This window comes from Pterocles gutturalis, unplaced genomic scaffold (genome assembly GCF_000699245.1).
Source record: "Pterocles gutturalis isolate BGI_N339 unplaced genomic scaffold, ASM69924v1 scaffold10029, whole genome shotgun sequence".
NCBI classification, from domain to species: domain Eukaryota; kingdom Metazoa; phylum Chordata; class Aves; order Pterocliformes; family Pteroclidae; genus Pterocles; species Pterocles gutturalis.
Window position 1 is genome coordinate 5,526 of NW_010133216.1, and position 26,366 is coordinate 31,891.

Sequence of the window (26,366 nt, forward strand, 5' to 3'; positions counted from 1 at the left end):
TCACTCAAGATATTCTTCAAAAGATGCCATAATATCACTCTGCAGATTCATATCAATTATACAAGCCATCTGCAAGAAAGCAAATTAGTGTATTTTCAGAGCAATCGAACATTAATGAATAATATGCAGGTCAAATATTTAATAAAGATTTAAGAGAAAACTACAAAGCTTCTTCCCAAAAAGTGTATGCTTCCTTCATTATTACAAGTTTGAGTGTGCGTGTTATTGAAGGCCTTTCTGAAGAGAGGTGCAGTATGAAAATTTCCGTAAACCTTATCTGAATCTAGCATGGTCTCACACTGCAGTTCTTCCATTCCATTATACGATATTATGAGTTCAAAAAAAATGTTTAATCTAAAAAAAAGTAGCAATTAAAAGATATTCGTTACCTACACCAATAAAACCAGTGAGTTAGCTTTAAAACGCCTCAGTTTTGATATTTCAGACCAGAACAGTGTGACTAGCGCTTTTGTTGACATGGCATATGTTAAAGAGGACAGACAGCTTGCAAGACTTGAGGTTTGAAATTATTCAGAGGGCAGGGACTCCTCTTTAAAATTTGATTTTACCATGCAATTATTCTACACTTATGGGAGTAACAGGACCAAACAGATAGTTTTTCATATTACATCACTTGAAGACCTACTTTGAGTTTCCTATTTAATTTTCTAGACTAACTCTTCAGGTAGCATAGTTCCGTCATTTTCAATCATTCAGGACCTTTAAAATAAGGACCTGAGACAACATGTTTTAATTCTTCACTAAAGTTGAAACAAAATCAGCTTGCAAGAGTCAGCAACTTACTGCTTCTCTCCTCCTGCGTTCTTGTTCCATTTTCCTGGCCAAGTTACGGTCTTGAACGAGAGTACATTGTTGAACTTCGAGCAGTTGTTTGCTCTTATGGTCTTCTGTTTTGGGCTCACAGTCTGTCACTGCCATAGCATTCAATCTTGTGCCTTCATGGCTCCTTTAAAGACAGGAGAATAGATCAATGTAGGATAAAAGTGGTTTCCTCTTTTTCTTCATAACAAGCCTTTGCACCTGAACAGAATTCTGCAAATAATTTAAATCAGTGCGTAGCACTCAGACTGTGGTTCTGTTTTACATGTTGATTCGTAGTAATTTCCCTTTGCAAGAGCTGTGTGCACACTGTAGTAGGTTAAGTTTTCCTCTGTTCCATTTCCAATCTGTGTGCACACAGGATTTATATATGTGCTACACAAAACTTACACGCACTTTCTTTGAAAGACATACACTAACTTCCTGTTACTTTCTTGGCCCGTGATGTTTTGCTTCTACCTTCTTCCTCTTCAACTAGTTATTTGAGGTAGATTTCACTGTAAGATCTCTGTAATGTGTTATGCCATAGGGCTACATGTCTGGTTTCCTCCTCATGGAAACTTGTAATAGCTGAAAGCGCCCAGACTGCTCACTGTACGTTCTGAACAAGGAGCGTACTCTTAAGTCTCTCAAATGCTCTGTTTGTTAAAATCATACACTCCAAACAAGTGACCTATTGTAACACAGCCACCTATAGGCAGGAGCAGGAGAATTTAGGAACTGGCTCAGACTTATCTTTCACAGAGTCAAACAGACAAGAATAAGTAAAGACTACTGAAGAGGGAAATATTGCAGAAAACCGTTTCAAAAATGTGGCAAACAGCAATCTAAGCTATTACTGCAATGCAGTAATTAATAGGTTGTCATTTATCCCACTCAGCGTAATAATAGACCTTAGACTGGGATACATCTGTGGGCACTCACTGAAACAGTGGCTGCAAACAGCTAGGGAAGAATACTACAGCAGTAGCTTATTGAATATGTTTATCTACAGCAATAGTTTGTTTGACTACTGAAGTAATATTGATTTGGAAGGAAAAAAGCCACTTTGTGCATTTTGGATGTGCAGTTGTGCTTGGAGTGGAACAGCTCCCCCCCTTCATCTGACAGACGGCAGTTACCTAATCCAAACCACCTGGTCCTGAATAATTGAGCCACCCAGTACCAAACCTTTGGAGGCTAGGAAAAACATGCTTAAGATCTTTACTAATTCAAAAGCTCCTGATTTTCCTTTCTCTTTGACTAATCAATTATTACTCAGGTATACAGCAGATTCCAGAAAGTTTCCAGCCAATCATTACTGAATTGCAGACCTGCATTGGTAAATTTATTTTCTTATAGGATATCCTGAACACAAGTGTGGAGCACCATGCCGGTGCTCCAGTACAGTTACCATCACTAGCCAGATAGTTTCCTCAACTGTAACAGCATCCATTCCAATTATAATTATTATACAACTTTAAATAATAGTATTATCAGTTTATAAAGCTGACTTTTATTCTTCAGCACTTTTGTATCCTTACCCATGATGGTATCCTTACCCACGACACATCACATCAATTAAGCAGCCCAAGGCTGCATATTTTTCTCGAAAAGAGAAACCCTACAAAATTATTTAACTATCCAGATCATAGGCCCTGCACATGAATGAAGCATACAAGCAAAAACCAAAATAATATTTAAATAAATGCTGTTACAAACCTGTCTTTTTCTTGAAGAAGGTTTTGCAGTTCCCTCTCGGCTTGCACCAGGGGCCTTTTTGACTCCTGTGCTTGCCCACTCTTCTTTAATGCTGCTTTCCTGAACTGTTTGAAGCTCTCAGCAGATGTTTTTATTGGAGCTGGAAGCATCATTGTTTTACATAAGCTTACCCAGGAATTTATATTCTTAAATGCTGTATCCTGAAATTATTAGAAAAAGGAAAACATGGAAGATGCAGAAATACTCAACAACTACTAATCATCCATTACCTACTTAGTTCTTACATTAGAACAATGGTGTTTTGACTGGACCTATTTGGGAGTATCTACAACAAAATATCCTTACTTTAGTAGAATATTAGTGCAAACACAGCAATCTAAGCAGACTTCAATACGTTTTCTTATCAACTTTGAGATTCTTTGTCAATAAGCTAAAAATCATTAGCATTTGTAGCAATTCTTACCCAATCCTTTAGGTCCACCTTTCCTTTTTTTAATTCCAGAATACACGAATTCACAAGAATGAGCTTATGCAAGGTTCATTGGCAATGTTTTAATACAGAGAACATCTCATCTCTATACGTAATCCTTACACAACAACAGTTTTGTACGAGGCTTGTGGGTTTTATTGTTGTAAATACCTTTCTTTCACCCGCTGGGGCATTTTTTTCACCACATAAAACAGCATAAACCCAGTATTTTTAAGAAATACTGCTTGTAGTAGAAGGTCACGTGTTTAGGAAGGAAATCCATCTTTTTGGAATTGAATTAAATAAGTTAATAGCTTTCTGAAAGCTAAGTGCCTAAAGAAAAATCCTAAGAATATTTTAATTGAACAGACTATATACTTTTTAGGTCCAGAGGCTGACATGATCAGTTATTTAGACTAGGAATTTTGATTTGATGTTTTCAAATAGCTGATTACCACAGAAAAATTTAAATAATAAGTGAGAAAATTCCTCTGTTCCTCCATTTAAGATAACCTATTATGTGCTAAGAAATTTTCTGATTAACTTCCATAAAAACCTTCAGATTATTTCCCAATTGTAATAATGTATCATCCTGTTTCAGAACAGTTTTTTCAATAGTACCCAAGGCTATATTCTGCACTACTCTTATTTTTCTAACTGGATCAGCAAGGGAAGAATAGCTTGACTATTAGAACAAGATCAAGGAACACTAATAGTTTAAATATTAAAACTAGATGAGATAAGCCGTATTTTTTAATGACAATATGGATATGTTATTTTTTAACTTATATCATTTACCTTCTGAAGCAATCAGAGGCCATCAATTTATTTGTTTTTAGCTCTAGAAATGAGAAATCTGTACAGGTTACAACAATACCCAAGATCTATCAGACACTAAATATTTGAGTCATAAAAGACCAGATTTTCAGGGAAGATCCCAGGACAGGGAATTATTGATCCTAGCAAGTATGCTCAAGCTCTTCTCCTCAAATAGGACTTGAGCCACACTTACCTTTCTTGGAAGAATGTTGGGTTTTGGTTCTAGCATGTTTTTACCGTTAGGTTCCTCATTAGGTGTACAATGACCTGATGGAAAAATAAAGAAGGATTTTCACTCATGTTGATTTTATGGACTATGTTTCCTCAAATTTAAGTGATAAAAATTAATCATTCTAGAAATTGACTTAAGTTACACAGCAGTGTAGATTCTTCTTAGCATTTAGTCCAGAATAACAGAAATGTTCCCAAACATTTTGTAAACTGATTGAACTGGACCACTTGCCTCCCATTTGGGGCAGGAAAAGGAATGGTTAAGATCAACTATAGATGAGAAATTAACACCTGGTTAATTCTAGTAATTAATTCTAAGGCAGAATGCCAAAAAAATTTGGTCAGAAAAATCTCAATATAGTACCTTGCCAGTTGTTCAGCTCATGTCCCCTCCCCACTCAGCCCTCTTCTATTTTGATTCCAACATTATTTAAGAGCATCTCATTCATCATGTAAACTCATTTTCCTAAAGCTCTCCAGCCTTTTTTTTTTTTTTTTTAAAAAAAAAAAGGAAATAGGTCAGGCAGTAAGGGCTAGCCATCACATTTCCAGTAGCCTACAGGGTGTATGAATGCTCCATGCTGTTTCCTTTTTATTACTTACAAGAGAAAAAAACCCCAACGCTTACACAGGCAGTCAAAGTTCTGTATTGACAGTACTAACTTCAGATGAACAGTTCTCATATGCTGCCTTACTGTAGAAGATCCATACTATTTTGTGTGAAAAACACTTTCCCTGAGAATTTCAAGACTTCAAAAAACTTTTTAAATGTGGGAACAAATACAATTTCCTACAGTCGTTATTGTAAGCCTGAAAATAGACTTCTATAATACTAGGGAGCAGTCAGAATACCGCACAGTTAACAGAAGCTATGTATTGTAGGGTAGGTTTTTTTTTTTTAAATCCTGTGTATTACTTTGTTATATTCCCTTTCTAAAGAGCTTCTAGGATGAAAATCTAGGTGTACTCTGAAAAAGGCCACTATTTTAGAACCAGATATAAACACCACAGATATTTTATATCATTCAGTAGCAATCCTCTACTGCAGTTTTAGATGTTTCAGTATTTATTTTAAGTAAATGTTTAATAAGAAACAGCTTTTTTATGCAAACGCTAAAGTTTAAGTGTTTGAATTTTGAATGCTGAAGGCAGAGTATCAAACCCTCAGCCAGTTTGTCATAAAAGGGGTTCTCAGAAAGACCTCACAGCCTCCAAAAGTCAAGATAAGAACAGTGCCTGGTCTTTCCCCTCTGCCCCCATGGATTGCCTCTGATAGTATAATTGCAAGTGAGCAGGAGAGTTTTTACTCTATCGTGGAATAAAATAGGATGGAAGACATCTGAAGTCTCTCAAGTCCTACTGAAGAGGGTTCCAAATCCTAGTGTCTCCGTTCTCATGGATTCCAGGTCCAGTTAAGCTAAGTCTATCTTGATCAAACCCTGTTATCAGACTTGTTCTCCTCCACAGCAGAGAACTAGTGTATTAAGGTGTCTCTCAATACAATAGGCATCTTTCTTTCATCATTTATCCTCGTACAAGCAGCTTGAATCTTCATATAAGAAACTTAACGGTCTTGAGCACTGAATACTCCAAAGTAAAGCAAGAACTTCACATACCCAAAAAGTCTAATTCCATTGTTAAGATCAATTTGGTCAACCTGTTATACCTGCCAAAAAGATCCACCTGAAGAAAGCTTAAGATGAACTTAGATTTATAGTAATGTCTGTCTTAAAGGTGTAGATATAAGATGGGAAGATGAAGCTATGTCAAAAATATTTGCAGCCACGGGCTTCAAAATACACATTTTAGAGCTATTTACGGCAATGCCAGCCTTCACAGAGCCTCTAATTTGGACGCTGCTTTTTAATCTGCAGGGAAGTTTGTGGTTACTGGTATCATAAATTAAACTTCTTAGCAAGCCACCCCTGAATTCAGCGATACGCCAAGCCTGCACCCATACCATCAGAAGGGTCACAAGTCTAAAATCAAGAACTCTTGTTTCAGAGATGCAGGTAACATCACAGAAATGCCCAAGACAGCGGGTTATTCTACGAAATTCAACAAGTTGCTCTAAGCATCCAGTTCTAAAATACATTTCCCTGGTTTGTTCTAAGTAGATGCATATAGTATTGAGGACTCTCTATGCATTCTATCAATAGATTACAGCCCCTACAACATTTCCAGGTTAGTGAAGCTTCTGTGTTTTTGTTTTTGTTTTTTTTTTTTATTTTTTATTTTTATTTTTTAAAAAAAGCCAAAATCCTGTATTCCCCCCCAGCTTTCTACAGGAGTTAATAGTGGAAAGGCTAAGATAACACTGAGCACAATCAGGGCACATACTATTGCAGGATCAGTCAAACCCCACTCTGTTACAGAAGGGGGTAGATAACTACATTCACATAACAGCGTTAAAAGCTCTACTATGCAATATAATGCTGAAGTTCAAGTGTACTCAAAGGCAAAGTCTCATTACTGGATAGTTCCCATATTAAACACAGGAGCTCCTCTAAAACTGTCCACACAACTGTCCCTTGAAAAAGGGGAGAAAACAGAAACAGTACAAATTAAAAGAGGATTAGAAACAGAAAGTTAAGAGGTGTAAAGACTAAGCAGTAAACAATTAAGTATGGAAGGGAGCAAGCTTTCCCAATAGTTTGGGCTATGCGCTTTTTTTTTTTCCCCCTATGAATATTGTAACAGTGAGCTTGATTTATTCCTGTTTGTTTCCCAGGCCTTTAACATATTAAGATAACACCAGGATCGTGGTAGTCAGAGTCATGCAGTAAAGAGAATAGGAATTCAAGTTTTAGGCAGCCTCAGAACTTTGTAAGTGAAAAGTGTTAGCTGAATCCATGAAACCCATGTACCAGCTCCAGCTGCTACCAGTCTAAACAAGGGGGGGTCAGTATGTATGTGGACAGGTGTAATAACACTATGAAAACACCAACTAGAACATTTTGGACAATTAAATTGCTTTAATACAACTCAAGTACCCCACATTGTTCTTTGGCAACAATTAAAGAGTTCATGAGTGAGAAGGCTACATCAAGTTTTCAGAAGCTTGTTCCCTCCCCTGTTCAAACCTATACAGGTGGTCCAGAGAGGAAAGAGTAAAGGAGGAACCAAAACACTCATGTCTGGTAACACTAGGCTCTCAGCATAGATGTAGTGTTTCCAGCTCAGAATTCTTTAGTTTGAAACATGTATGAAGTCTGATGCATCACTATATGGAATGCAGCTTTCAGGGAACCTGTGTTCTTGTTATAATTGCAAGTTTGTTCCATAGTGAAAGCCTAGACATTGCTTTACTGTCAGATCCTTGTCACCGACAGTTGGAGATGGTAACTCAAAATATACCCAAAGTGCCCTGGGAAAAGAGCTCCATGAAGCTTCTGCAGAAGACAACTTAAAGGCCAGTGAAGTTTGACAGATCAAAGCATCAGTTCTCTCAGGCTTCCTGGAAGACTGGGTTACTTAGCTTTCTGAATTTAGTACTAGGAATAACTTCTTAAATCAAAAAGTAATTTACTTGATATATATGAACACACTTTTTTTTAAAAAAAGCATCAAATCAAAAAGAAAAAAAATGGGAAAACTGCACCCCCTCCATTATTCTGCAAACTGATTAATGTACAAGCATTCGGCATTTTATTTCCTTAAACCAGTTTCATATACATTTTTAACTTTGTGCTCTGAGATCAGTTTTTATTATGACAATACATACTTTGTTCTTGACTTATAGATATTGATTCAGCAGTTCTCTCACTGGCCTTGTTTTGAAATTTATTGGATTTGTCTAGATGTATTGTTTTCTCAGCTTGTTTACTCCAGTCAGCACTGTCAGCCTGGGAAGTTGTGTTGGATACCTAGAAGAGAAGTTAAACTTCAAAATATGTTCTGAAGTGCTAAACATGTAGATTCTTATAAGACAGCAGCAGGATTAAAGATTTAGAAGCTTAGAGCAGTAAATGGTTGCAGCTCTCGCTTCTGTAAACACCAGGGAAGAATTAGATTTCCTTGGTATTACAGCAGTCAAAGCAACTTCATACATTAACACTTGGGATTTAGAACATGAACTGCTCAGAGGTCCTGAGTGGTGGAGTGGGTAGAATGTGAGAAACTGATACAAGCTCTTCAGCCCATAACATGGTACAACATAACAGAAGTTGGCTTTCACTATTGTAAAGCCAGTTGCTCCACTCCAGTTTACGGATCAGGGTGAAGGGCAGCTGTAGTACTTCAGTTCAGTGGCAGTTTTTCTTTGTGCGAGATTGTGTAATAATCCCCTTGAACTGGGGAAGGACTTGCACAAACCTGAGTCTCATAATCTATACTACTTACTGCCTTGGAGTGGACACAAATGGGAAAGGGCAAGCTGCTTTTTTTCCTTTCTTGCAGGACACATTCTTGTGCTCATAGACTCGAGATAGTTTCTATCTATCCATTTCAGAAAACAAAAGCTATTAAAACCTGGCTAAAGCAGCTATGTTTGAAACTGTGTTGAGCAAGATAGTTAAACATCTTAAGATGGAAGAGATCATGCTGCTGCAGTAACATCAGTAACTCCTGTTTTGACACAGAGGCCCTTCTAACCAGGGTACCCTCCAAGAACATATTAAGACAGAAACCAACAATGAATAAATAATTCACATCATCATCTATGACCCTGAAAGCCTCAGTTTCCATAGGTTAGGAACAGGAAGAAAAAGCAACACACTTTTCCAGGATAGCCTCTAGAGTCTTCAGAGTGTTACTGAGCTTATGAGATTGATATTTCTAGAAAACAGGAACATATACTACGAGCTGCCCATCTCATTTGTGTAACTGTAGGTTTACAGGTGGGCTTTCAACATGAAAGTGTGCAAGGATTACTTAAATAAGCTCTAGCACTGAAAAGAAATAAAAGTAAGCTTTATAGTATATTATAAAATTGATATGTTGATCAAACTTTCTTTTTGTGTTGCAGCCAACAGGCAATGATTTAATGCCCTATTAAAGGATAAGAATCACTTTGTTACTGGGGTTTCAGGTAACTTTGTTATAAACCTTAAGTGGCCTTCATTGCATCAAATTCAAGCCTGGAATATTATATTAAATCTTATTTAAAGGAGTAAGAACACACTTTAAATAAGTTATTTGAAATAAATGCATTGGAGAGAAGCATGTATTCACCTCTGGAAGAGCATGTGTGCACTGGGTGACAGAAGCCTGGCTTGTCCTTGGAGTGCTCTGAGGAGTTTGCTGTTCTGGAGCATCATGCAGAGCAGATACAGCTGAGATTATACCTGAGAAAGAAGCAGCATGATTTCCCCTAACAAGCAAAGTACAGTCCTACATCTCAAAATTAGGTCACTGTTTAGAGCTATGGACTAACTGGGTATGAAGATATGTATCTGAGCTGCGTGATTTGAGACAGTTATTTTTAATTAGTTTTTAATTGATCTCTCAGTTAATCGGCTACCAGCTCAAGCTGTCTTTTACCAAAAACTCAGAAATATCTGAAGTTATTAGGCCTTTTGAAGTGAGGGAGGGAAAAGAATAGCTCCTTGGATCACGTTTCTAAGCAACTTAATATCTGATATGTCTAGACAGCAATCAATTCAGAAGGCCTATGGCACCAAGCCTTGAATTCAGCTAATAGGGATTTCAGACATGAACTTGAGTGGTCGCAATGGGGTTAAGCATCTAATTCCCATCTTAAGGTGTTCAGCACTTCCTGTAACCCTAGGTTCATTAAGGTATCATTTTCCATCTCAGAGGGATGCATGAACGTATCCCACTGTGTTTAGCTCCACCACAACTGCCCCAGTAACCTGAAACCCCAGGCAGTCCTCAGTGCTGCCACGCTTTCATTTCCTTTGTGCTCTCTATAATCCATACCCTGCAAGAACTTTTTCCATTACTCACTTGGTAACATCCAAAGCCCCAAGATAAGCTTACTGGGCAATACAAACACTAGTTCTGCCATCCTTTCTTTCCTCAGCAGCCAAATATATCTGTGATTCTTGCCATGCAGATGTTACCTGAGGGAGACTGGGCGTTTTGTTCTGATGGTTTAAGTGATCTATTCTGTACAGGCGGAAGCCTCTGCAGTTCATTGGGAGGTGGCTGCTGAAGTTCAGATGACCCGTGATTTTGCAAGCTACTAGTAAGAGATGAGGGCTGTGCTTGCACAACAGCATTGCAGGATGTCCTCTGTAAACTTAGTGGTATTCTCTAGAACGAGATTGCAGTAGTTAATACAGCCAAATCTTGATTTTTATAGCTATTTGATCCCTTCCCCCCCGCCACCTCATTACCACTAAGATTCAGTGGTCCTTGTATTGCAGTACTAATCTAGCATTTTCTAGGACTTTAGGTGACAAAAACCTGCGAGGTAAACCCTCAGTCTGACAGATACAGAAAACCCAACAGAACAAAATATAACATGAGGATTTGAAGTATGTTTGGTGTTACTCAGTAAGTCAGTTAGGGGCTGTTATAACTGACCAAGGTAAAGCTTAATTCCTGTATCCTGTTTTCGCAAGTTTATTGCTGTCATTCTGTCATTGCAGAGGCTGCAATTTTTTTAAAAACAACCACAGAGTGTTGCATAATTCCTCTTCTCAGCCTTTGCTTGTGAAGATGCAGAAGGAGCAGCTGAATAATAAATTTGCAGCCTAGTTTCCTGTATCCAGCTAAGCACTTTAAGTGAAAGCAAATCTATTGTGAGAAGATTTAAGGCTTCGTTGTGATCTTGCTTTGAAATCTGAGGTCTCTCTCTCCAGTAGCTTCAAGGGAAGTTGTGAAAGGCTGCTAACCCTGACAAGAATTAACACCCACTGTAATACAGAAATAGAGCAATTCAATCTTAGAGGCATTCAAATTATTTACAATAAAACTGCTGTTGCTCATAATACCACCATAGTAATAAGTAATATAAGTATCTGGAAAATCATTAGTATATTGTAAAATTTATTTGGTTTTAGGTGTAGAAGTGAGGTTATTCATAAAGAAAAATATTTAAGTGAAGTTTGCACTGTTTTAAGTCAATTCTGTACTCAAAGATCAAGTTGGAGAATTTTCCTTTTTTGGGGGGGTGGGGGGGTGGAACATTCTCCTCCTCTCTTCTTTTCCCTTCTTCAGCCAACACAGAATTACTTGAGCAATTTTAAGATGTGAAAGCCTCAGGAGTTCTCCCAGTAGATTAGCTTATGTATTTGTATAAAACTTCTTTTAAACAGCATATTTTATACCTCCATGTAAATCAGTCCTTCAGAACAAGTAGCATTCAAGCCATATTCCTTATTTCCTGATAAATTGGTGACATTTCCAGGACATTATATGTAACAAATACCTTTGTTCAGGACAATATGTTATATCCATTCCAGTCAGTTTACCTTCGGGTTTTCCATAGAAGTTGGGCAGTTCTGCCTGGCTCCAGTCTGTTTTGAGCAGGTTTCTGTAACTGTAAATACAGTGAGGGCAGAAAGAGGGGGGATGGAAAAAAAAAATTCACGTGTTTCACTATTCACACACAGTGTGAGTTGCAGTTGTACCTAGAGAGCCAAACCTTTCAGTGAAAAGAATATTCTTATCTTGAATGCTTTGACTTCAACTTGATATGTTTAGAGAACCTCTCCCAGATATAAAAAAAGAAAGACCAGAGATTCCTGCAGGATCAAGGTCTTTGCTGACAATGACTTCACTGTGTTTGCTTCCCCACACTGCAAAGGGCTGAGCATTCATCTCACCTTACACTGTTACCTCATACAGATATCTGCCTTGTAGACCTCCAGTTTGTCAGATCTAGACTGTCCTAGAAAACTAGAGTTCTGTGTGCAGAAACATAATTCTGATATCCTGATGCTGCAGCATTGTAATGTCCCTTGAACAAGTTTGAGACAGATTAAGCACTCAGGTAGACTATGACTCTGCAGTCTGTTGGCACTTTTGTCCCTCAGCTTAGGGACTAAGCCTTACTCACAAGGTAAGGCGCCCTTCATGCTGCAGTCCAGAAGATGAAAATAAAGTAAATCACACTTTCAAAAAGGAGTCAAAGCCATAAGAGTAAGCTATAGCCTAATAGTCAAGTCTCCAGGTTAGATACACAGACCCCTTGCTAGCTGATTTTGGTCCCTCAAGTTTTTCAATGATAAATTAAGTGAATGTTATAATGTCCTCTTTTTTTTTTTTTTTTAATCTACAAACTCAGTATTAAGACACTCATTTAATAGATCTGGCATTGAGCCTTCAACATGGAACAAACTTGTAAGGGTAACTGAAGTCCTTGGTAAACATGTGGAACAGCAGATGCTAACTGAGAAGGCAGGTGTTTTGCCTACACAAACACAAAAGGAAGCTTTCTGACCAGATTCAGAGTCGCTGCTATCTGAGGAGCTAGAACCACTGCTATCACTGCTGCCAGAGTCTGAGGAGCTGCTGCTGTTGCTGCTGTCGCTCAGTCTGCTTGGTCCAATACTGGACTCGTAGTTGTTTTCAACTGCAGGAGAAAAAGAAAGAATTTAGAACAACCTGCAGTGGAGCAGTTTACATGTACAAGACTAGGGTCAACCTTGATAAGTCTGTTCTCCCATATAACAGTTCATCTTCTGCAATTTCCTTGTCCACTGTTCATCAAGCAGTGGATTTGAGACCTTCATAGAGGAGGGAGATTTACCAGCAGCAAGCTAGTTATGTGAATGAGATATCCAAGGAAGAACTGCAATCGCACAACTTAATCCTAAAGTAGTTTAAAACTGTGCTGTCTTAAGACACATTTCAAGTACTTTCCCCGCCTCCCCCCCCCCATAAGTTTTCCTGCTGTTAAGAGCCTGTTTCTGTGCTTCTTGCTGCTGCCAAACTTGTGTGCTGAGGTATTTATCTATAGCCACCTCTCCTCTCTCCCAAGCCATATGTACTCCAGAATTGTCATCTTTCACCACCTCCCCACCATCTGACTGTTCTGCATCTGCAGGGTTGGTTTAACTTGCTTTATAGTGAAGTCAAAAAGCTTTTTTCAAAGTATGTTGCTCTGATGGAAGCTTTGCAAATGAGAAGCTACATGGATGTTTGTTTCCCTGGACACAAGTCTTTAAGTGCCAGCTTAAGCTCTTCCTTGTAAACAAGCCAGATACCAGTTGCAAAGGTTCCCTGTCCTGCCTCCTCCCTCTCCCCACAACATATCCTTTGCAATTGATTTCAGCAGCTTCTTTAAGCTTTTCTTTCTAGAATGTTTTCAAGCCATCATGTATGCCAGACAGGAAGACCATTGCCTGAGCTAATGCTGGATGCAAGCCTCTGTCATGCAGAGCTGCTTCTAACATTTCAGCTAACTGGTTTTACATAGGAGCTTAATAGATATCCAATAGAGGGCAATAATAGCATTCACTAGTTAATGAGGAACAACCTGACCTGTAACAGTAGCATCAGTTGCATTGATCTGTTCTCAGTCCCTGACAAGAATCACCACTAAGTGCAGATATGCTCAAGTACGTACTGAATTTCTGGCTTTGATGTTGAAACATTATCTGAAACACTGAATTGATTTTCCCAGGGCACTTCCTTAAGACTAAGACAATACAGCCCACCTGTCACTGATGCAGTAGTTTTGCTACCAAGATAGCATTAGTGAGGCTGCAATCTAACAGGTATGGCTGGAGTTTGTTATTCTTGAATATCTAAGCCACAGAAAGCAAATTGCAAACAAATACACAGAACTGTGGGACATTCCTCTCCCCTTCAAACACCTCGCCCCCACCCCCACATTTTCATATGCCAGTATAAGGGACATGTTCACTGTCCCTTAAGCTCTGAAGCTGTTATCATCTTCGCCTGTAGTAAAGTATTAGGTGCAAGAATAAGGAATAGGTTTTAGACAGGACAAGTAACTGACAAAATTTGCTGCCGATTCAGCCCACTGAACATAGGGAAAATCTTAAGACTAGCAATGGGAAGCTTAAGACCTCAACTGTTTGGAGGAGAAAGTCCCCAGCTGCATAACAGTACTTAACACCCAGGGGAGAATCCCACTTGAAGCTATTCCTGTTACAGATGAATAAAAATAAGAGTCACATTACACTTGAAGTTCTTCTTTGGGTTTAGTTGACCATTGACATCCAGTAGTCTCTTCTCTAGCTCTTGTTTCCTCTCAGAATTAAGTTGTTCTTTTGACTTTGTTGGTTTTTTAGCTGCACATGAAACAGAAGTTAACATTGCAGCAAACCAGAAAACAGATCTAGGGTTTGGTTTTTGCTTTTTTAAAAGCATCATTTATGCTACATACCCCCATGCTTTCTTGGTCTCTTCCTCAAACAGTTTGCCACATATTTCTCTAGTTCTCTGAGCGTTGAAGCCTTTAAAGTTTCAAAGTCTATTTCTATCTCATCAGGGTTAGAATTCCTCAGTGAAAGTTCTCTTGACTGTATTATATGGACTACTTTCCTAAGCTTATCTCCAGGGAGTTTATTTATGTCCAAACTCAACTGTCGTTTTTCATCATAATTCATAGGCTTGGCACCATCTTCATCTTCTGAGTTGGGTGCCAACAAGACCTGCTGCATGGCTTTCTTTGATTGACTGCAAGAAAAAAGCATACTGCGGTAACAGCAGTTTAAAATAGTTTGACACCCACACAAGTCCCCCACACTTACATGTTTAAAGACAGCTTTTTCTTAGATTTCTTCTTGTGTTTTAGATTTTTCTTCTTTTGAGTCAGGATTTTTATTTTAGCTTTTTCTTTGTTCTTACTTTTCTCCCTGTTAGTCTTCCCTTTTTTCTTTTTCAGTCTAGGTAAGTATGCTCTGGTCAAAGCCCGCAACTGTCGGTGAACAGCTTTAAGCTATCAAAAGCAAAAAAAAAAAAGATGCTGATAATCTTAGAAAATGTAGGAGGAACAATAAACTGGTCCTAAATATCACAGGAGATCTGTGGCATTTGAGTGGATATTAATAGGATGCTTGCTTTCCAAATGAGGTTTATTTTCCAAGCATCTTACTATATTATAGATTAGTCACAGACTATGGATATAGAAGATGTAAGGCTACTTATTTTATGCAGACATTTCTAACTGCATGTGTCTTCTAGCATCCTGTGAAGAATAGAAAACCAAAAATGACTGTAAGAGCATCTGGCAGCCTCTCTTGAATTTCACTCAGTTGGGAAGCACCTAAGTGCCTTATTAGATTAGACCTCTGCAGCATCTGGGCTTGTGCATCTTTAACCCATAAACTCCACATATTTTGCAACATAAAATGGCTAGTTGGAACATACTAACAGCTTCAGAGAAAGACCTAACACAAGTTTGTTTACACTTCATAAGAATTAGAAGGAATATGGACAGATGATGAGAATTAGAATTCAGACACACTGAAATACTTCACTGTTGCAAAGGCTGCCTTGTAGACTTTTGGTTATGCTCATGCCTGTGTTTATAATTTGATGATGTATATGCTACTGACAAATACTGAAAACTGAACTGTTCCTCATTTGACTGGCAGAACAAATCTTAATTTCCCCCACAGATTATAGATATAGCAGCAGCAGCTTTGAAGCATTATGTTCAAGCAAAAGCAAGACCCATCCCGCTCTTAGCCAGTGAAGCAAAGCCATGCTTCACATGACCATGAGATTCCTTCTGTTTTACTTCATACTGAACTTTCTGAAGTAGAATTTTATGACTTGCTTTTGTGTCGCTCAAAAGAGACCGAGCGTAAGAACAGAGCTCTTCAACCATATGAAAGAAATGCCATTGTTAGAAGAATATGCCACTAACCTGTGTGTGGAGTATCTGGATGCTCTCATCATACCACAGCAACAGAGTTTTATTTTTTAAAAGTTTGAGTCATCTGAAGAAATAGCAGGCAAGAGTACTACAGCAATGACTCACTAAAACCAGTTTGCATTTGCTGAGGCACTATTTGCTTAACATTTAGAGGTGCTTCCAAACAGGAATAAAGTTCCATATTAAGAAAACAAATTATTACAGGATGTTTTGAATACTGATTCTTGGTGCTAAGCCTTTGAATGGACAATTGCAAAGGGGCACCATTGGAGACTTTATAACAGTCCTCTGCATTGAGTACTAATGCTTACTTGCTCCTGAAGCTTTGCAAGGTGCACTGTTCTCTCCTGTTCAGAGTCTTCAGATGATTTTTCTTCTGAAGAGTCATTATTATTGCTCTCGCTGGTAGAAGCTTCTGTCACTTCCCTTGTAGGCTGTAGCAGAGAAACACTGGCAACAGGTTCATCAGGAATTTTGGCAAAGTGCATCTCAAAAACATCCTGAAGAGTTAGGATTGGGAACAGCAGAGAGGTCAGCATGTTTCAGATTTATAAAGCTTTATGAAGTTGCTTGTTTTCTAGAACTATGTGCAGCATAGTAGTTGGGAACATTAGTAGATGCTACATCAGAGCATGAGATGACCACAAAGAATTTTATGGTCCTACTCCTTTTCAAGTCTGATTTAAGTGATAACTCACCTGAAGTTTTCTTGCCATAGCAACTATTTCATGGTCTGGAGAATTATGTTTGTAGCAGTTCATGAACATTAATCTAACATCCGTAGCAAATTCTTGTATATCACTATACTCAAAATTATCCATTTTCTTCTAGAGGAAAAGAAAGTTAAACATTTAGGGCTTAAAAGTAGCACCACCATGAACTGGCCGAAAAGGAGGAAGAACAAGAATTTTGACATCCAGTATCAAGTTCAGCTTGTATCAAGACAGTAAATATTGTAAGAACCATTATGGAAAGACCTGCTTCTCATTTCAACATTGTCCCTTCAACAAAGTAAGAGAATTTTCTCTTTCAAACAGATTTGCTAACTGTAATTGCTGTAAGGACTTTGTAGTACAATACTAGGTCAAGACAGCAACATCCAGGTGATTTTATTTGGTCATGTACTTGGCACTTTTTTTGATTCTAAGCATGGTATTTATCAAAAGCCTATTCCATAATTGTTTGTGTCAAAGGAATGGGCTAGAAATTGGGAAATAACCTTTATATTGTGCAAGCCAGTTTTCAAGATAATTCAATAGACTAGCAAAATTCAACCCTCGCCACAAAGGTGGATCTTAACTTGGCTAAATACTTCAACCCCAGACAGACATGCCTAGCGTTCACAAAGCACTGGCCAGAGATCTCCATCTAGAAGGGTTCCTTTTCACAGAAAATGTGAAAGCTGTCACATAAATACGCAGTGTTGATGTTCCAGGACACTTCACCAAGGATAATGAGATTCAGAGAGAAGCAGCAGTTGACATTACAGAATTGCATTTTGTTTTATGGAGCATTAGCAACAGCATTGTGTATGCAAACTGAAAGATATTTAACATGCAGCCTGCTTCATGGAGGTGGGAATTCCCTATTAGCTTGTTCAACATAACTAGATTAGCGAGTACACACATAGCCACAACGGGACTTTGAAGACTTTCTTCAGTGAGCTGTGGCTTAGTTTGCTGAGAGAGATAAGTGTATGGTTTCTATGCCCATTATTTATTTCAAAGGAGAAGCAGCTTTCATTAACACCTTTCCAGCTAACACTATTAAAATCCAGTTATTACACAAGTTATTCAAGCAAGCATAGAAATAGTTCAATTCCCTCCAAAACATACTTACTTTAATGGTTCCCAGGTCTGTAGGATATTTGGTGACCCCTTGATTCTCACCAAGTGAGAAAGATGCAACACCTACAGGTTTTAAGAAAGGCCACGCATATGCTGCATGCCTCTTTGAAAACATTTCTTTAAGTATTTCATTACAATGTTTTAGTTGTTCTGACAACTGAATCTTCTTGAGTATTGCAGGTGACTGTTGAGAATCTGGAAAGCGTCTCTTCAGGAGCTTATTTGGTATCATACATTCATTTTCGCCTCGGCATGCTTTAACAGCTTTTCTTTTGTTCAATGTTGCAGAAGATTCGCTGTGTGCTGTGAATGTTGAAGTAGTAGGAGTTGTAGTGTCAGCCTTCCTTTTCACACCTTTTTTTGCCTAGAAAAAGAAAATTTTACAGTCTAAAATAGAGGTGTCTATACCAGTGGGAGTATGGTCAGCTTTCAGATCACACCAAAAAAAACCCCAATCTAAAATGTGTCAGAACTTTTACAGCTATTGAAGTCAGAGCAGAATGGCACTTCCACAAGTTTATACTGAAAACCTACAAGGTATTACATGATAAGCATGCCAAGTTCCATCTTAGATGGAAAGGAAAGAACAGGGTGTACTGCAGGTCAGGCTGTGGTCAGTTTTTAACCATTGAAAAGGCTCCAAGAAGCTGGTAGGTTATGAAGTTACCACAAAATGACTGCCATGGGAAGGGGAAAAAATACTGCAACTCATTTTAAGCCTGATTGAGGGCTTTACATACAAGGTTTATCTCTATTTTTCTTTAACCTAGGTGGTATTTGGTTTGGAAATGATACAATGTGTGCTTTGTCATCAGTGTTGAGACTCTTTGGTAAAGTGTAAATATACACTAGGAGAGCCTGGCGCATATGCCTGTTTCTCATTGGAATAGGAAAACCAAAACTAAGTCAATACAAGAGTGTTTATCTGATGAAAGTGTCAGATGGTCACATACAATTCAGATTGCAGTTAACAAGAATTTGCTTTTATGAGCTACAAACACCTTCCAGGCTAGTTACAGAGTGTTTAAGCAAACGTGCTCTTTTTGGGAAACCAAGCATTTGATTTACATAGAAAAAATTATAAGTTATTATATGGGACTTAAAGACCTTTATTTTAATAGTAAACCCATTATCTACACCTCAAGGAAAGAACAGTTTCTACATCAAGGTGAAGCCTGTAGATGTATAGTGGTACATTTCAAGATTGACCATCTTAAAGTTCACTTTGTTTCTCTGAGAACATTTTAAAACCACATTTATAAGAAAAGATGTACCAAGAAGTCTTCCCAATTTCTGCTTACTTTCTAGAATTAGTTATTTAGCAGAAACCTAGAAGATTATTTAATAGAGATTTCTTACTATCTATCACAACAGAAGTTTTGAAAAGATGTTGCAATAATCATAGCTCCTGTGGTTTTGCTGTTAGTGTCTGAAGCATCAGTTTTAATACTTTTCTTTTTGAAAGTTATTTGAGGAAACTTACTTTTATTATAGGGACTGCAGCTGGCATTACAGCAGTCATCTGAGCTGCAGACAAAGGAGCTAGTGTAACCTGCTGGAGCTCTTGAGACATCACTGAAGGCTGCTCACTGCTTTCAGCTTGTTTCTGCATTGTGCTTCGTTCATTTGAAGTCCCAGGGTTGGGCTGCTGTGTTTCTGGTTATTTTGAAACAGAAAGTTTTAAAGCTGGTTTTAAAGTTGGGTCTTAAATGGTGTGGTTAATTTCTTTCATGATCAAACCGAAGAGTTAGCAGAACCACTCTTCCACACACAAACTATACAAATAAATACAAATGAGATCATTGTTATGTGTAGCAACATTGGTATTCTCCTCCACTCAAGCACCCTTAGTACCTCAGTTGTACCAGGTTATGAATATTTGGCTTCAAGGAAGCTGTGGATTAACCTCAGAGGGAAGATCACCACACTATAACCTGTACATTGTGAAAACATTCTTGCCAAGACAAGAAGTTGTTTTCTACATACACATAAAGACCAAGCAGCAAGGGTGCATCAAACCACACCACAAAGGTCTAAGTTTCCTAAGCATAGTTAAGATCTGCATATATTGCTTAGCAATATTACAGATATCCATCGCTGATTTGAGGGCAGTTTAGACCAATGTTTTTCTGTATTAGATTTGGCTGGTTAGATCAGTAATCGCTTTTCCAGCTCCGTTACTGTGATTCTGTTTAGTTCCCACAGATGTTCACACCTATTAATTTATATAATGCGGTGCTGAGCAACACCATGACATTCTCTGAAATGGAAGTCAGTTGCCTTTTTTTTTAAGGGAAATAAACTGCATGTATAGATCTGTCTCTAAAGCCAAAGTCTGCAAGACAGGACAGAAATATTTCCATGATCATAGCAGTGTACCCTATTATCCAATTCACAAAAGTGCTTAGAATGTTTCAAAATTTGTACAAGCTGCATGTTTGTGCATGCAAAGGGAAGGAAGGGACTTAAATAGCATTAATACCAGCAAAATGGTATTACAAAAGCATATCAACAAATTGTTGCAATTGTAGCTTTTTAGCTAACTCAGCTTCCAACACATTTCTCAACAGAAATCTTTTCTGGGAGTCACTTCTACCTGGACAACCAGGATATTCTACCCAGGCAATAAATTGCTTGAGATTTTACTCAAATAAGCCAGTAAGAGCAGCAAGCCAGCGGAGTATCCTCTTCCTCCTAACCCCCTAAAAGTTCTTGTGAAAGGACCAAGAAATCCACTGCTTTTCCATATCTGTCTACCAGGTTAGTGAAAGGTAGCACTGCTCCTCAAGTATATGTTAAGCAGAAAGCTACAGAGATCTATCGAACTGTAATACTATTTTGAAGAAACATTTGTTTCAGATACTATCAGCAACAAGCACCACACCACCAACAGCAATAAGAGGAAGTAAATGAAGTCATCAGGAGACCCTGAAGAGCTTTATAGTTGCATAGCTAAATAATAAGAGCATCTGTTAAGTGACACAGTAAGAACTGAGCTAGCTAAGATCACTGCTGTATGGCTGTCAGAAGGCAAATAAGAGAGATCAGGGTGAAGAATGTGTTGCAGCTCTTTCAAGACATAGCTGACATTTCCCCAACAACTGACAGCAGTATCCCCAGGCCAATTTGGAAAACTACCTTGGAGGTCTCAAAATTAACCCATTGAGATGCACATGTGATTCCTGGCACTGCATAGTCTTACTTCTATCAAGATATTTATTTTTTGTCAATATTGAGAGCTTAGATGCAGAAATGAGCACTTTGTACAAGTGAAACAGGTTATCAGAGAAAGTAAAAAGACACAGGAAGTCAGTGATGAGTAATAAGTTGCAGCTAATCACCTGGCCCCTTGCAATTAGGCTTCCCAAAGTTGCTTCAAGCACTTACTATGTAATTTTCTCAAATTTGAGATGTCTTGACTGAATCATCACTGCATTTCACCAGAAGTTTGCCTATGAAGCTATGCTGTTACACTACTGATGAAGTTGTTAATTCTGATCCCCACCCCCCCTTAAAGATACCTTATTAGTAGAAAATAGGAAATTGAGTTAGTACCTATAAATATTATGGTTGCACTGTATTTGCTAAAGCCTTATAGCAATATTGTTACTGTCTGATGTGTTTTGGAAGAGTGGAGAACACCCGAACTGCTCCAGGGTTGAGCTGTGACAGGCTACAGAAGATTCCCCATTTTCAGCTTTTGCATGTTTAATATGTTAACAATTCAACATATATTACAGGCCTTACCTTCTGGCTTCTTTCCTTTTCTCTTTCCTTTGTTGAGAATCACTAGTCTTTCTTCTGGTGGCATGTGGGCTATTTTCTGCATAAACACTTTTTCTAGTTCTTGGGCCATAAACACAATGTCATCACCTGGCTGCAAAATATAGTCAGTAACGTCGAGAGTAAAGGGGAGGCTGCAGTAGTGGAGGGCAGCCTTGTGAAATAAACAGTCTACAGCATCCTGCTCCAACAGATTGAAACAGGTCACCAGTACCAGAGAGGTCTGTAAGCCCTTGCCATCCCTACCCCCTCTGCTCACTTGAATACAAGCTGCTTCATTACTGAAATACTCTTTCTCCCACTGTCCCATTGCACAGTCCTACTTGGTTTATATCCACATACTTCCCACAGCAAAGGGAAAAGCAAGCAGATCTGTAACTCCCTTATTCTTTCCTATGTTCTGAAGAAAGCTCTTGAAGGTTAGAGATACTAAGACACATCTGAAAAACAAACAAGTGCAGGGAGATGCTCCCACTTCAGGTTAGGCTGTTTAAACTTGTTGGAGAAGTGGAGCATGGCTCAGGGTTGCTAGCCTTAAACTTGTAGAGCAGTTACGTGGTGGTTGCTGCTCATGAGGTTTGGAACAAAAACCCAAGAGATTTTGCAGGCAGAAAGCTTGTGTAGAAAAGACTGCATTCAGTTGTTGTAGCAATTTATGTGCCCTCAGTCAATCCAAGCAACAATCCCCCCTCCCCACCTTTCAGATAAAATAGTTAAAAAAAAAGTCATTGACTGATTCAGTGCAGGCTCTAATAACCATTCACTTCAGATTTGTTTGTATTGTTCACTGTAATTGCTCACTGGTAAGACATTGTGTTTTGCATACCTTGTTATATATGTAGCAGTTCAAGAACATAGTTTTAAAGTCTTCAATGCATTCTGCAGCTTTTGTGTAGTAGTTGTGTTCCAGACGCTTTTTAATGGTGCTCAAATCCATAGGTTTCTTTATAATACTGTAATAATCCTGTTGTTTTGAAAGAGTTAGTCACACAACAGATATCTTAATATTAGGACATGAAGATTCTTACACATTTAAAGTTAGATTACAAGAGAGGAGAATTGCATTATGTTGGAAGGAATATTTTAAAGGAAAACTTTCCCCTATGGTCATAGGTACAACACAAGTAAGTGCTTAGGAACTCTTAATCTATTTTCTCCTTCCTCTTTTGTGTAACATCCACTGTTCAAAGCCCCAAAGAATATTTATTTCAATAGTTCCAGAGCTATACTGGTAGTAGCACTTATGGGAAGTCCATGTACTCCTCATTTGTTACCTCAAAGCCACTTGCTGAAGTAGCACTCCAGATTACAGAACAGGGAGAAAGGAAGCTAAAGACAGACTTTGACAAAGACTCAGTCACTGACAAAAACAAGCTGCCAAGTTTTCAGTTGCTGATCAAATACTTCATCCCCTGGGTTATATTGGCTCTCCTCTCTGGGTTAGTCTAGTGAAGATGTGGCAATATGACTGAAAGGCAGCTGGAATGTGAACTATTATTATTGTTTTAGTAGCATGGCTAAAAGCTTGTGATTAAGAGCATGAGGCTGATTCCTTGCTGATGCATTTAAGAAATCAGAACAGGAATATTCCCACTAAGTTCACACATACATTGTAATTCTGTGAAGTTACTACTACTTCAAGAGTCTTCTAAAGCTGTCCTGACAACCTGTATCAGCAAAATAAAAAAAGCTAAACATCATAGTGCAGACCACTGAATTTACCAAACCAAAACCAAAAAAGCTTTTAATAACAGAGATAATAATCAAGCATTGCCCATTCTGCATCTTCAAACACCTGGAGGAGAGGGGCAAAGGAGGCAAACACCTTCATTGTCCTTGCCAATGGACCAAGGAGGTTTGCTTGTTATTGTGCAGCAGTTGAACTAACACATACTTTTAGAAGTCAAGTAGCTGCCTTAGAAATCCAGAGAGGCAGAACCGGCCTGAGGCCAGCTGCAAATGTTGCCACAACTCTGACTGAAAGACCCTTAATATTAACATTAAGTGACAGTTCCTTCCAAGAAGGAAAAAGGGTAAGAAAATACACAGAAAGACAGTCACTTGGACTGTGCTTTTGGACAAACTGACCAAATTAGTTTGTCATGAGAAACAGCTGCAGATAAAGGCTTTTGACTGCTCTAAACAGAACCAATGATTTTGTAGATTAGTCTTGGAAATTTGAGAGAACTACATACAGTCACTTAAGCTGGGGGATGAAAAAAAAAAATCAGAGGAAATGTACCATGGTTTTATTTAACACCTTTCTACTTATCTACCAAGAGCAGTATCTTCCATGTCATTTGAAATTTCTTTGTATCAAACTGGATCCAGATCTGCTTTTCCATCATAAAGTATTTGACATGGAAAGAGGCTGGCCACCTCCTATTAAAAACAAACTCAAAGGCAAAAGAAAATACTCATCATATACAGTGTTAAGAAAAACAGCTAAACCAGCAAGGATGACAAGACAGAATACCAACATCCAGAAACATCAAGAGGCCTGTCTAAGCATTCTCATTATCCCTTAGAAATATTGATTTACTACAGTCTCAGTTCAGAAAGCAAATGAACAAAGACATAGCATTTAGTATGAACCAGAGAGAAAACAGTTTTCTCGCAGACTTTGATTAGTGCAGGCAGTTCATGTGCAAAAGTAGTCTTCCATGATCTGTTGGATCAGAAAAACTCTCTGTCAAACTAACATTAATTCACAAGTCCTGTAATACTTTGCATACTACTACTCCAATTCCAAAATAGTTCTTACAGGAAGATTCAGTGCTGCTGCATCTACAGGCTGATGAAACGGCCAGGAAAAGTTGTGTCTCCACATGGCTTTCATGACCACCCTCTGTAAGTACTGAAGTTGGTTTGTTTGACAGCCACTATTTCTGTTATTTATATATTCTGGTGGAGGAGGGTTAATAATAATAGAACAGTGTTGGCTTGGAACGGACATCTTTAGCAAGTTTGTATATCCACTTGTTCAAAGATCTTCATTATACGTCTAACCTGGGGAAACAAACAAACAAAATAAATAGTATTCAGTGAAGATATCGAGATTTAATGCTGTTTACATGTTTTCTTCTGTTTGTAGAGTGTCGATACTATAGTCACAGGCATACCTTCATGGTTTAACCAAGACATTTGTTTTACAGTGTGTAATTGGATGTGCTGGACCACTAGAGGTCAGTTATTTAGGTTATACACAGCTGTATTTGTAAAGGCTTAATCAGGAGGCAAGTTGAAATCTAAAGTTTCTCTAGAGATAAGCTTCCTCACCAGGGTTCATCTATCAAAGTCTAGGAAGACATCCTCTGCCTCCACCTCTCCACAGATGGAGTTCTATAGAAGAGGTTTAAGCTCAGCAGCAGCTTTACAGCACATACTGCAAGTCTCACTTAGCACAGAGCAATAGCTGGGCATTACCTTCCTCATGCATCTCAGCCAAGTCACCACAACTCAGAAGTCCTACAACTGTCAATAAAATGTTTTAGCTAAGAATATTTTCAAACAGTGCTTTTCAAGTTTATGTATGTTAACAGCAGTATTTTCCGCCACTGTGTCAGCTTTGTTGTGTACCAGAGGACTGTAAAACGTTCATTCCCCTTCTAAAGTTTTGGATCATTTAAAGAATACTGCAAAGAGCAGCTATGGTAATTTGTCTGTAGCCAGTGCAGCATTGCTGTGCTGGAGCAGGACGTGCAGGTACTTGGGAATGGCAGAGGCTGTGTTCTGGGGTGCGTAACACCAGCACCACGCTAGGCAAGACCTTCACCAAGCACAATTACAGAAGTTACAGCCCTTGCCCACCTTCTTAGCTCATCACTGAGTTACAAACATTCAGTCAAGTGTCTTGCTTTCTTCTCCCTGATAAGACAAAAAGTGCCATATTTTCCCGTTCTAACATTAGTTCCTTGCTTTACGAATATAAGTTTATTTTTTGTGCACTCATTCAATCAAGCATTACTTACTCTGTTCTCAACTTGTCCCACTTTCTGCTAAAAAAATCCGATAGACTGCTTTTTATCACAGCATAAATTATTATGTTTCAGAAAAGGTCATAATAAGCTAGATAGCTACTGTTATCAGCACACTACTAGAATAGTATATGCTTCACTCTTACAACAGAAACATCCCATCAGACATTACATATCACACATCTGACATTTTCATCCTCATTCTTTGTTTCAGCATTGAAAAGCATGCCTTTTCTCAAACAGCTCTTGAAGCTAAAGAGCTGTTTCAATTTCTCCCCCATGTGTTCAGTCTAGTCATTTACAGAACACAAATGTCTTTCACTGAACAGTACTATCATCAAGGTAGAAATTATCTTTTTTCTTAAATAAGGAAAATGGTATCAAACTTGAGTTGTTAATACAAGCCAGCATACCCACATAGACACCACATCAGTAATAAATCTAGTAGAAGATGAGTTTTTTTAGGTCCACAGTAAAGCAGTATCAAAACTACTGTTTTTCACAAAACTGATTTCACTTCAGAAGAAAATTTAAATAGCTTAGGTATGAAGTTTTAGTTTCAAGTCATATAAATAACAAGCTGTGTTAGTTTTTGATTGGAGAACAATCATTCTGTTACCTGTTTCTTGTGATGAGACCAAACCTAGCACTTCCTGTAATGCAAATTTCAAAAAACCCAAAGAGAGCCTAGTTTTCCTGGAATAGGATATTCAACTGCCAGGGTACAGTATGTGCAAAGCAACTTGCACTCTACAGAGAAGATTAGAGTCTGCCTTGTGCTTAACAGTGTGCCAACTCTCAAGTCAGGCATTTTTCTACTTTTGCAAAGCTGGTTGATACGATGGTAGGTACCAGAGCATGCTGCAATAGGGAACTTGGTCTCTCTTTTTTTAAATTCAGAATGACTTCACAATCTGATTCCCCCCCCCGCCCCATCC

At 38.3% G+C, this 26,366-nt stretch overlaps 1 protein-coding gene across 1 annotated transcript; it reads right to left on the reverse strand.

The window, feature by feature from the left end:
• LOC104459061 (bromodomain-containing protein 3-like) lies at positions 1-24,407 on the reverse strand. The gene is made up of 17 exons (XM_010081152.1): positions 24,216-24,407; positions 22,278-22,415; positions 21,416-21,545; positions 19,152-19,324; positions 17,661-18,032; positions 16,520-16,648; positions 16,133-16,321; positions 14,692-14,879; positions 14,325-14,617; positions 14,119-14,229; positions 12,411-12,542; positions 9,233-9,345; positions 7,785-7,926; positions 4,023-4,096; positions 2,596-2,741; positions 805-967; positions 1-69 (listed from the first exon to the last, which is right to left on the reverse strand). Exons 1-17 carry the CDS (start codon positions 24,405-24,407, stop codon positions 1-3), a joined length of 2,754 nt encoding a protein of 917 aa, XP_010079454.1.
• Between the last annotated feature and the right edge of the window lie 1,959 nt (positions 24,408-26,366).